The sequence below is a fragment of the Lissotriton helveticus genome, chromosome 7, assembly GCF_964261635.1.
Source record: "Lissotriton helveticus chromosome 7, aLisHel1.1, whole genome shotgun sequence".
NCBI classification, from domain to species: Eukaryota; Metazoa; Chordata; class Amphibia; order Caudata; family Salamandridae; genus Lissotriton; species Lissotriton helveticus.
Genome location: NC_136068.1, coordinates 1,198,940,443 through 1,198,953,385, shown reverse-complemented (window position 1 = coordinate 1,198,953,385; position 12,943 = coordinate 1,198,940,443). Strand labels below are relative to the sequence as shown.

Genomic DNA, 12,943 nt, shown 5'->3' with positions numbered 1-12,943 from the left:
TGCCAGTACCTCACTCAAGCACGTTAGTGGGCCCCAAGCATTAACCTTAGGAGAACCATTCTTTCAAATACATAAAGTCAAATTGGTACTTTAGACTAATACTAAATTCCTACAAAAGGTAGTTTCTCAGTTTCATCTCATTCAATCCATTGAGCTACTTGACTTTTTCCCTTACCCCGATTCAGCAGCAGAAAAAGCTCTGCATACCTCAGATGTAAAGAGAGCTCTCTAAAAACGAACTCTTTACTGCCTTGAACGAATCATACATCAAGGGAAAACCACAAAGATACTTCAACTACTCCCTCAACCCTCAGACTCGCAACAAAATACTATACATGAGGCTGCTAGCTCTACCAATCTTTGACTTTAACCCCCAGTGGGCCTGGTGGAACGAGCAGCCCTCTTGCAGGTTTTGTAACTATAAACATGAGTCCTGGCTCCACCTGCTTTGCTGTTGCCCATTCTTTGCCTCTGATCGACGTCGCCTACTGATTCCCGTCTTTCGGGAACAATCACTGAGACACAGTAGCGAAGCATCGACTTTGTGTTTTAGTAATAATCCAGCCCAAGTACTAGCAAGAGCTGGGAAGTTCGTCAATACTATTTTAATTGCACTGCATAAACGCCCAACATTAAGAACCTGATCATGTTTTTATATATTTTAAAATTTTAATCTAACATGCATTGTTCTGTTTGTACATTACGGTTTTTATTAACTGTATAATAAAGAGAGAGAACTGGTAAAGAGAGCTCTCATGTTCTATATAGATGGAACTATAACCTTCTGAACAACAAAGAAACTGTGTTGCTTTTTCTCCACCTCCAAAAGGCAACCCTATTTCCAAATCTGGCATAGCCAGATGAATAGCAAATTACATTCAAACTTACTACATTAAATCCAAAAGACCTTTACCTGTAACTCCCAGACACAATCTACTCATAAAAAGGGAGCAGCTATGCCCTTTTTGAGAAATATCCCCATAGCCGAAATTTGTAAAGCAGCTACATGGTCTACACCACATACATTTACTGAACATTACTGTGTAGACATGTTAGCACGTCAACAAACAAATGTAGGTCAGGCAGTGCTATGTACTCTTTTTTTAACTACTGCAACTCCCACATGCTAGCAACCGCTTCTACGGAGGCACCACTTTACAGTATATGCAGAGCATGTGTATCTACAGTCACACATGCCATCGAACAAATGATGTTCCTTACCCTGCAAGAATCGGTTTGTGGCATGTAGTGCTGTAGATTTACATGAGTCCTCCCCGGACGCTAGTGGCTGTTACAGTAACATTTTACACATTTCTATTAGCATGGACATCTTTTCTCCGACACTTTCTTCTCACTCCACTCTCGCCCGCCTGCGGGAAAACAGAGGTGGACTCACTCTACCTTGTGACTCAAAAGGCTTCTTCGAAGAGGTTGCACAACTCTGATCCAACACTAGGTGGCAGGAGTGTGCAGAGCATGTAAATTTACAGCACTACATGCCACGAACAGATGCTTAAGAGGTTAAGTACTATAATCCTTCTTGTAGTGCAAGCTCTTTCCATCCAAAATGTTAGATGCTGCTAAGAATGTTTCAGCAATGTTCTGAAGAGGGATTAGAATGTATTAGGACCTTCATTATCTGGCTACTCGACTTTGTTCCATTTGCTAGAGATGAGCCAGGGGTGCCGTTATGTTGAGCCTAGTTAAATGGTTCTGCAAGTTTATAGTGGGATGGAGTAGTAGTGTGTGCTTCTGCAAGTCTGCCAGAAGGCCCAATTTCGTCATCACATGTTTTTTGGAGTTCCTTCTTTGCATGTTGATTACAAAGCAGACATGTGGTCATCGTTGCACACATTTTCCAAACATTGTTTGGCTTCAGATGTGATTGTCTAAGTTCAGACGTTTTTTCTTGTTATTTGTGGTCTTTCCATCCAAAATGTTAAATATTGTTGGGAAATGCTTCAACAATATGCTGCAGGGCTTCTAGACTTAATTAGAACCTACAGTAACTAGACCTACAACTTTATTCGATTGATGTATCCCCTCTGCAGATACTTTATTGCCCTCCCACTAGACCTCACAGATCTCATACCTCCCAAGTGCCTCTGCAGTAAGACATATTTGGGAATTGAGGTGGTTAGGCATGGTTGTTCTGTTTCTGCAGCCAGGTGTTTCCTTTTGTCAACATGGCCAGTGTGTGATGCACAAGAGCTGGTTGTAAGGGGGCGAGGGGGTCCTCCTTGGAGGCTTGACTTTGTATAAAAGGTGTGGGAGGAGAGAACCGTATTAATCAAAATCTGCGTTATTTAAGGCCCCCATCATTTGCCTTGAGGGTATTAAATGCTCTCTCCAGTAAGAGTTGATCTTCCATGGGATCTGAATACTGACCTGCTATGTTAACAGACATAGCCCTTGGACCTCTGACTTCCTGCAAACAAGGTTTGGACTAGGTTGCTAGTGAGAATTACTTTTACCTATATATTTGATAAATTTCCTACTTAAACAGTTTCAGACCTTACTTGGTCTTTCGGTCATTGATGAGGAATGCCTTTTCATTCTTTTACTTTTTTTAGATTACCAAATTATCCATTTTGCCCTGGTCTGATTTGTATACCTCAATTGAGTTGGACACATGAGATTGTTTAGATTCAGAAGTATACACATTCTCTTTACAATTTAAACTCATGTAAGCAGCATAAAAGTGTTAATAAATTGAGGATAGGTAGGGTATGTGGGTTGCCAGAATGAAAGTCTTTGATTATGGGTGTAAAGTCTTGAAGCATTTGGTAATATTTTTAAACTGTAAAAGAAGTGTCTGCATGAGATGTCTTCGCAGAAGTGGTTCAATTATACAAAGTAGCTTCTCTAAAACCGTTTGGGGGAGGGGGAGTTGGTGTGAAATTCAAGTGTAAAAAAGAATTCATATAGTGTTGGATGAAGGACCACAGGGAAATTAGCAGATTAGTTGTCCTTATCTGTAACTAAACTGTTTCTGTGCAAGTTCTATGTAGCTAGCTGGGCATTAAGTTAATAGATATTGCAAGACACTGGATGCCAATGCAGGAAATAGTTAATGGTTCTGTGCAATCACACTATAGGTGTGTCTGACCACTGTGGTACCATGATCTGCAAAGTTTTATAATCTGTCATTCCCTTGTTCTCACAGTGCAATATCACAAAGACTGAAGAGCGGATAAAGTTGGTTCAGCTGCTGCAGAAGTTCCAAATGAAGAATGTTAATTTCATATATAATAATATAGAATTACTTCTACCGCTGCCAGTTCAGATTCTTTCACAGCCAAACAAAATGTGTGAAACTGAATGTGAAAAGGTTACATTTGCTCCAGATGGCAAACTTTTAACAAATCAGGAAAATATAAATTCGGACAGTGGTTCTCCAGAGGGTAGCCCTATAAAAATGTCTATGCAGATGAAGCGCAAAAGAAAGCTAGGTCTCACAAAGGAGTTTGAGTGTGATTCGAACTCTGGGGAGGACTTTCTGACATTGCCCAACCCTGTGCTTACCTCAAAAACTGAAGAAACCAAAGGGGATTTACAATCTACAGGTAAAGACTTGAAGCAAGAATCTCCAAAGAATGCTAAAAAAGCAATTCACACGGCAGCTGAGCAACAGTGCTCTTCTCTCGTTTCTCAGTGTCTAGACTCGCTGACCAAATTTTTGGATGACGTGTCTTTCTTAGATTGCTGTGTTTACAATGAAGTTGGTGAGCAAAATGAGATAAAAGACATGGACTATAACTGGACCGGTGGCTGCATGAAAAATGGTCTTTGCGATGGGTATAGAGTAGAAAATAGAGATTGGTGGCATTCTCAGAGCTGTGAAGAACTCAAGGCTACAGTGGAAGTGCTCAGTTTTCAATACTGTTGCTCCCGTATTTCTAAAGCTATGGACTCCTCTTTGGATTTGTGTAAGAAATTAGGAAAAGACCCAACAGAAGAACTAACTGTGAGTGTACGTAAACACAGAGAGGAAGTGTTCTTCAGCCAGTCTGCGGTTGATGTAAGGTAAGTTTGAAAGGCATTTATTAAAAAAGTATATAAACTGCAGACCACAGTAAACTGTATGTTGAGTAGTTAACCTTTGGTATAATGTTGGTGGAATGGTACCTGAGAAAAAATACTGAACATACCTCAGCCAGTTTATTGAGGTAAACATTACTCCTGAAATGCTTTGCTGGGGTATATCCCATATTTCTATGTTACATTGCACCTGTGCATCATAGGTTATTTGTTCCCAAGCAACAGTGAGTAAATGAACACCTAACAGCCGTTTTGCTAAAATCAGTCTATTGCAGTTAAACTGAGCAAAATTCAGACTGGAGTGTTTAATAACCCTTCATGGGTTTATATGTTTTGGGATGCACTATCTTTACCTTCCTATATTAATTTGTGGATCTACTATTGAAGTAACTTCTGAAAGTATTCTATATTGCTTACTGTATTCATTGAACTCCTAATGCGAGCACAGTGATCCCACGGACTGGTAATAGCACCAAATAAAAATAACATAGTCTACAGTCCCCATCCATATGCATAGTGCAGTTCAAATGTATCAAATGCTGATGATGTAGCCTCAGCAACTTATTTTCCTGAGCACACATTTGCCTGTGAAACAACCTGAGTAACACATTTTTTTTGTTTTTTTTTTACAGCCTTGCACAGAAAAGATTATCCCTGATCAAAAACGTATTTTCGAAACGTTCACTAATAAATGTGGGAAACAGGCAAGCCAGTATTGTGGAATATTTACCAATCCTTCGTAACATCTGTAAGTCAGAGAAACTCAAAGAGCAGGGAAAGTTGAAACGAAGGTAAGCACTTACCTGTATTGTTCCTCAGGGCTACTTATGGTTCCAACTAATGTTTAATATGTAACAGATATAGCAGGTTCTTGCTACCGCTACAATTCTGAGCAACTAATCACATGCAAGGGCTAGGTACAAGCTGCTTGCTAAGTCAGCTTTGTGCTCTCTGCAATTCGGCCAGTAGATGCACTTGTAAATAGCCAAAGAAAGAAGAAGAGTCTCTGGCATGGTGGGTTGTTTACCTATAGCCAGAAACCCTTCTGCCGCCTAGCTCTATGATGTCCAAGAAGGTATCAATTGTGCCTTAGGTACCCCCAGGGGTGGGCAGCAGCCACCTTCCTTAATCCGGCTGCTCCTCCTAACAACTCAGCTGGAAATGCTTGGTTCTATCAGAGCCACTTACATTAAGCTCTTTTAGAAATGTAATCGCTGGTCCACTAATCCATAAAAAGGAATGTTTTTTCTATGAGGAAGGTGTACAGTCAATCTCCTGTAGAGAAAGTCAAGAGCCTCAGCAGTAGCAAGTCATCTTCTGAAGAGTCTCACCTGCACCTATCCTGCTAGTTAACTCCTTTCATTCATATCGTTGTGATGGATCTCTGCCTGTTCTGATTCAGTCAAGGTCAAATTCATCCAAATGTAAAAGTCTCATACTTTGAAAAACAGTGCTTAACCTCTACCTTTTTTCGCCCACCAAAGCCAAAATGTGACTGCAAAATGTATTCCCTACAAAAATAAATGGGCAACAAGACCTCTTAACTTTGTAACTGCTGTGATCTGCAGTTATCAGTAGGTATGAGTATATTGTCTATGGAGAGTTTGTTATGGGGTGCTCTTTGTGTCAGACTGTTTGCCAACTCTCTATTTAACATTATTAATTTGTATATGAAACCATTTGGGGAACCTGTCCTTCAAATTGATACTTTCTGCCTTTCCTAAAACTTTTTATTCATTTTCCACAAGAACGGGACAATATAACATACCACCATCTCACTTTTGTGAGTGTCAAGATTGACCGAATACTAGATTGCAGGGTGATTCTATTGCAATGTGGTTGGGTCCGGGTCTTTCTTCCACTCTTTCCCCCTGCCCTGCTCTCCCATGTAGACTGTCCCAGATTCCCACTCTTCAGTTGTCTCACTGTGTCCCTCATCCCAGGGAGCTGTGTTGGGGCACGTCTTCTCCCAGTCCAGATCATGGTTAGGTCCGCCACTGTCCGTCCTCACCACACTCTCTGAAATGTCCTCTTTTTCCTTCCCCCGACCATAGAATAGACCAAGAGCCGTTAAGAGTGTAGAATAATTATTTAGTGTATAAAGTGCATCAACAAGCACTCAAAAACAAATCTTAAAATGTATCGTTAATTGTCGGATCCACAATCTCTGAAGAGCACCCTAGGAGCACCCTAAGAGCAACTTCATATTTTGAAGATCACCTTCCTTTCTGTTCATTCACCAGATCTCACACTCTACCATCCCACCACTACTGACTGCAATCTACGTAACCACATCCTCACTACTTGACACTAACAAGCTATAGGGCCCTATCTAACACATTCCTCCGACCCGGGGTTGACCTTGGCCCCTTGAAACCCTGCATCATCACCCCCATGGTAAATCGGTCTGCAAATCATCAAATAATGGCAAACTACCTCCCCTCCCAACCTTCTCTTCCTGTGCAAGGTCAAGGAAGGTGAAAATCGAAGAATGCACTTACTTCAGCCACCTTCTTCTCAGTCACCAGTCTAGCTTCAGACCTGCGGTTGACGTCCTATCAGGGAGGTGCTCCTTTCCTAGCCTTGATATTCCTTGACCTGTTTCATATTTTACTCTCAACTGTAAAGCCATGGTGCAGTGTATCACAGTGCCCTATACCGTTCTGCAAGCTTTACTAAAGATGACCAATTCATTGTACTTCCTATAAAACTAGAGGTAAAAGGCAGAGCGCTCCCTGTCACAAATCCCATTTTCTTTAGAAGTCACGCCCTTAGCAAGTATACTTACAGAGTTCCACCGCTGTAGAGGGATTACATTTGTGTCCCGGTTAATTCTGTTTCAACCGTTACCCCTGAGGCATGATGGGAAGCTAGGGGGTCATGGCTGCCTTAAAGGCACTGTGCCAGTTTATCTGAGTGTTTATGTGGGTAGCTTTTCAGCTTTCTACACTAATGTTTCTACAATGCAGCCTATGTGCTGGCAATTTTTATTCATTATTCCTTGCATAATTGTGTTTTCTGCTGTATTTTAAAGCAGTTTTCAAAGACTTTCTTTCTTCCTGCTTTATTGGAATGTGTTTATGTACATGAGAATTCCTTGCAACATTGCTCAGCATGTCTATGGGAGGCTGCATTGTGTGTGTGTGTATATATATGTGTGTGTGTGTGTGTGTGTGTGTGTGTGTGTGTGTGTGTGTGTGTGTGTGTGTGTGTATGGATATATATATATATATATATATATAGCTACATATATGGTTTTCACATATATGTGATGTTTCCGGGATCCCGCACATGGGCGGTAATATTCATGTGCTTATGACTTTGATGAGAATACCCCTGGAAGAGAACTAGGATTACAGGTAAGTAACTTATCCTTACGGATGTAATTATTCATGTTCTGCATCTGGAATACAGTGCAGATAAGACCAGTGTGTCACCACCCATTAAGCAAAACTCCAGTTTCATTTCTGTGTATCTGGCAACCTCTATAAAGGTTTATCTTGAGACCATTTGATCCGCTGAAAGTGCTGAGCACTCTACTCCACTCCATAGAGGTCAGTAGAGCTCAGATTGCTAACACATGTTCAGAGTGACAGAGTCCTTGGAATAGATTTCCTCTTTGCTACCTAAAGAACTCTTCTTTGTGGATTTTGTCCAGCAACTTGGCTTTCCCTGGATTACAGTCGATCTCCGTTCCTGTCAAACGTGCGTTGTTTCTAGGCGGTTTTGTCCTGGTATCTTCAGCTGACATCATAGCAGAAGGAGAAGAGATTGCTCTTCAAGTCCTGTTCTATCTGTGCACAAACAACCATTTACACAGATGATCGACATTAACTGCATGTATTGGTTTCCTATTTTGCATATCCCCTCTAAATGCCACATCTGTAGAAAATTCCCATTGAAAACCCTGAAGGACAACGGAAGGGAGGCTGCCTCTGTATCGCCTTTAAAGGGAAAGGAGCTACCCCTCTAAAATGGATGCCCCTTGTGAAGTGTCCCACATAGCACTTCTGAAAAAGTGCTGAAAACAGAGTCCAAAGAGATAGCAAATTTGAATTTACTAGGACAGTGTCTGCTCCTCGCTCCTCCATAATGAAATCACAAAAAGGGCATTGAAATGGTCTTGGAGCCTCCTTCATGCAAAGTAAAGCAAAATACTGGTTCAGTGGAAGTCCTGTTGACTTTCTCGGTAAAACTGTAGTCAACTATCCTTTTGTTAACGAAGAAGTCATTCTCTGCAGTGCTAGAGACTATTTTATCATCATAGACAGGCTCATTGACCACACTAGTTCTGAAGGTGGGCATTCTGTGACAAACCAGAAGACCCCATCTACGACCCCATCAACAGTTCCATTACAAAAGATTCCATCAATGACCATGTCAACGTCTACATCGATAAACCCCACCCCTTCGATGGCTGAAGTTGTGTTTTTTTTCATCGGATTTCGAAGCCTCCTATTTGCAGTCTCCATTGACAGTGACAATGAATTTACTGGTCCAGATCTTGGATTCAGGTGTGGATGTCAGTGATCAGGCGTATGCCCCGGTCACTGCCTATAACCCACTTGGCAGAATGGGATCTGACACCTTTACACACTTTGCAGGAGTACCACTCCCCAATATCTCTTGCGCACCTATGAGGAAAAGTAGGTACGCTTTCGCCAGAAAGGAATACTTGGAATTCCCAGATTTACCAGAGGTCGAACCCAGATCGCAATCCAGCAGCTACACACATACCTAACTTCAGTATTTTTGCGCCTTTACTTCAGTTAATGGTGTGCAGGCGCTTGAGTCGTTTTTACATGGGGTGTGGAGTTTTTTAACAGATCCCTGTGTGCTGAACTTTGTTCAGGATTATCTTCTAGGTGTTCGTGCCGAAAAAGGGTAGTGGAGTTGGCACAGCATGGAGATTTTCAAGCAACATGTTGTTCTGTTTATAAAGCATGTTTTCTTGTGAGCCTCTCAGTGCTGAAGGACACATATCAGACCAACTCAGACAGCCACAAGGGTAATCATATATGGTAAATTGATGTGTAGCTGTTTTAAGCAGCTTCCTAAACTTTCAAAGGTACATGTGCACAGGCGTTCACAAGGGTGAACAATTCCACAGATGAACCAAGCAACAAAGGAAGCAGTATCTCCCGACGTAACTCTGTGGATCATTGGGATTTGAATGTGAGCAAATTAGCTCACTCTACTTCATCAAGTCAATTTGGAGGAGATGAAGTCATGAGTTCTAGAGTACATCGCTTTGTGAATAGTAGTAAGAGCTTTAAAATAACTGTTTTATAGAGGAAGAGTACTGCCATTTTTGATACGTTAAGATTTAAGAAATTGGCATGCGTTCATAATCTCATTGCTGCTAAACTGGTGGAGAAAGTAGCCAAATAGGTTGACGTTACAGGAGACAACCCCTTGCTGGCCAGACTTTCCTAAAAACTGTGATTCATCTGAGTACAAATGAGCATTTGTTCATGGAGTACGTGGATGACGTATCAAAAGCTGCATCAAGCTTTGCAGTGAAACTAACACCCCCCACGTAAAATGCCCCATTTAGCTCCCTTAACACAGCACAAGTTCTGCCAGTCAGCATCTAGAGCCTGGCTAAGGCCTTAAAACGACATCCAAGGTCATGAAACCTTTTGGTCAGCTGTGTTAAAGTAGCTGGCCGATCGTGTAAAATCAGAACCCCAACACTACAGCCATCAAACTATGACGTAGATCATCAAGAGCAGGCAAAGACTAGTTGCTACTCCTCCCCAGCCGGAAATCTGCAGAAAACAAACAATCCATTCTCCTCAAAAAGGATTTGAACCCTGTATATAGCTGCATTTTGCCAGAAAAGGAAGTAGATCAGATATCAAAAATTTGCCAAATCCTTTGGGTACGAGTTAGATTATTATTATTTTTTTTTTAAGAATAGTTTTCAGGTAGCAGTTACTAATGCTTGGGGGATCCGCGCTGGATGGTGCAAACTATTACCTACTTGTAAAGAGGATAAGAAGTCCATAACATGAGCTGAAGTCTTTTAAACCGAGACAGCATAAAGGTGGGGACAGGGCAGAAAACATTTCTTTGAAAAGGCTGCAGGACTTTAGAATGCATATGTGGTAAGTTCTCAACCATCACTTGTTACCAATTGAGGTCTTGAAAAGAAATGTCACTATAAAATCGGAATCTACATGGGAACTTGAAAATGATATCTATATTTGATAATTACAAATGTGAAAGTTATCCTTGTGCCCTGCTGATATTTGTTTTGTAATCATCAATGTAACAATACTTAAAAAGAAAAAAAATGGTCAGATCAGAAAGTAGATATGGGGGATCCACCTAAAGGAAGCCCCTCTGTAGGGCCATATCTGGACAATTAAAGCCATAGTTTTAAGTCGGTCTGCAAGTTTTCTCTGGCATCTGTAGGAGACTAATCAGAGATGTAGATCCCTTAACCAAAATAAAATAAAAATACATGTGCACTCGTGTCACAAAGCAAAGTAACTGAAAAACAACATTTTTTTGGTGTGTGTTGTTACGTATCCCCTCTCCGTGTTGAAACCAGTTCTTTCTCAAGAATGGCAAAGGTAGAAGCAAACTTCCCCAAACCTTTAACCATCCCACCTCCAAATAAGTCTTTTTGCATTTGCTTAGTTTTTATTCAATCATGCCATCTACCTTAGGGCTTATGGACAACATCACAACCTTACTTGTCTTTGTCAAGCAAGCCGAATTTGCATTCCCAAAAGGCAGAAAGCACATTGAGTCCAACCGCTCAAAAGCATTATGTCTACTTTTACGGTGTGATTCGTTGGCTGAATATCCTAGATGTGGGCTCCACTAAAACCATGAACTTGCACTGGCACTGCTTAAGACTCTTTTTCTAGCCCTTACCCTTAGATCTCGACTAAATTTAAACATAACAGCAGTTGGATCTGTATCTGGTGGCACACAAACTCTTTCATAATTTTAGCCTATCTTTACAAAGGAACTTCAAGATGTGGAAACCACCAGTTGGGTGACCTAGAATAATGAACTCCAAAAGAATTAAACATCACATTATCCAGACACACATTTACTTGGAGAGGAACGCAAAGAATCATACTTGTATTGCTGAATGCTTAGACCACAACTGCTTTTAAATCTAGAAATGTTTTCTCTGTATGAAAGGATCTCAAGCAGGTATATTAAGAATTGCCCTCTTTAGAATGGTATTGGCATATCCTGGAATTAATAAGTTATTTTAAACAGTATACCCTGTGAACTAGCTGCGTACAACCTTCCAAAGAGCAGCCTCGCTATGGGTTAATAGTCAAAATGTGTATTGAAGGGAATCATTCTTGATCACTGGGATGAGGTGTGCCCTGACAGGACTTTAGTTTATGGGGTTTCAAGGCTTCCTCTAAAATGTATAGCTGGATTTTCATGCACTAGTTTTGTATCCTTCTGGCACTACTGGCAAATAAATTACTGGCCAAAACAGCCATTGAAGGTGTCACTTCCCCTAACCACTTGTGTTGCATTTTCCCATTAACATGGCAGGAATGCACTTTCTGATGGACGCTTCTAACTGCAGATGGCCTCATCTTTAGAATATTCCCCAGACAGACTATATGGAAACTTTTCATAGCAGGTCTCATGCATGCCGCTAGGTGGTGCCATGTGGATCCGCATTAGATTTGGTCCGCCATGAAAGGTGGCAGACCAAAGCCGAAACGCCACACCTGAGCGACGTCAGTTCCTTTTTTATTTCCATACCTTTGAATGCCGATCCGTAGCTCTGCTCCCTCTTTCGTTGGTATTAGACAACCTTCCAGTCTAAACCCAGTGAGCAAGGGAACCGTGTCCCCACCTAAAACTACAGGGTAACTATTCATTGACTGTAGAAAACGGATGTCGTTAATGGGCCCTCATGATGTGTGCCTTAGGTGTTTGGGACGACTGTGCCTTCATGCACCAAAAGGAGATCCGGACCTGTGAAGCAAAGCTGTAAATCTCTGATCATAGGAAGAAGTCCGTCAGAAAGTAAGTTTATTGGCACCACAGTCTATTTGTAAAACGTAGACCTATCTAACATCATTAAAAAACTCATCTCAATATTCTAAAGTGCTCAAATTCAAGAATTACTTTAAATTCATTAAAATACAAGCAAATAACATGCCCAAATAAATTAATTCCCCTTATTTTTCTTTTCTATTGTTTTTAAAAAAAAGTCCCACCTGCAATTATTACCATTGATGAACGCATAGTACATAAAAACCCTAAGGCTATCTGGCGTGTTTTAATATTGTATTTCATTCAAACAGACTTTAAAAATCTAGGCCTTTTCCAAATGTAAAACCAATAATCCAATAAAATGTGTGCGCTTGTACATTTCATATTCATACCACAATTGCAGTGTCCACCAACTTTAAGAGTTGCACTTGGTAACTTCTTAACATACAATATTGGGTTAATACCCAAACTATATTTCAAAATAGTTTTTCGCAATCCTGGATTGTAGGGTTACACATCTTCACACCATGAGTCATTTTGGTGGGTGACTGACATTTTCAAGCGTATATTTCTCTAGTCATATTCTCAAGACAAAATCTCAATTTTCAAATTAAAATCCATCGAGGAGATTCTCCTTGTAATCCTATAATGGTCGAATGTAAAGAGAGCAAGATAAAAGATTTCATTAAAAGCTCTCTTACACTTTCAGCCCGCGCCAATTCATGATTTAAAAGCTCATTTAAAAAAAAAAAGGAAATTTTGTCCTCTCTGTCCAGTAACCTATTCCAAAATTGTATTCACAATTTCATTAAAACATCAGGAAACAAGTTTAAGTTCTGTTCTTATCGCTTGAACCATAGATGATTGAGGAATGGCAAAGTCTTTTTAGTCACTGTTCTTCCAATTTATTCCA

At 40.6% G+C, this 12,943-nt stretch overlaps 1 protein-coding gene across 1 annotated transcript in view; it reads left to right on the top strand.

The window, feature by feature from the left end:
• Positions 1-12,943, top strand: part of ATAD5 (ATPase family AAA domain containing 5) — a 440,833-nt gene that overhangs the window by 407,758 nt on the left and 20,132 nt on the right. Inside the window, exons 21-22 of the mRNA XM_078654387.1 lie at positions 3,167-4,026; positions 4,674-4,832. Of these exons, the coding sequence (XP_078510513.1) occupies positions 3,167-4,026; positions 4,674-4,832 (1,019 nt within the window). The remainder of the gene's footprint in view (positions 1-3,166; positions 4,027-4,673; positions 4,833-12,943) is intronic.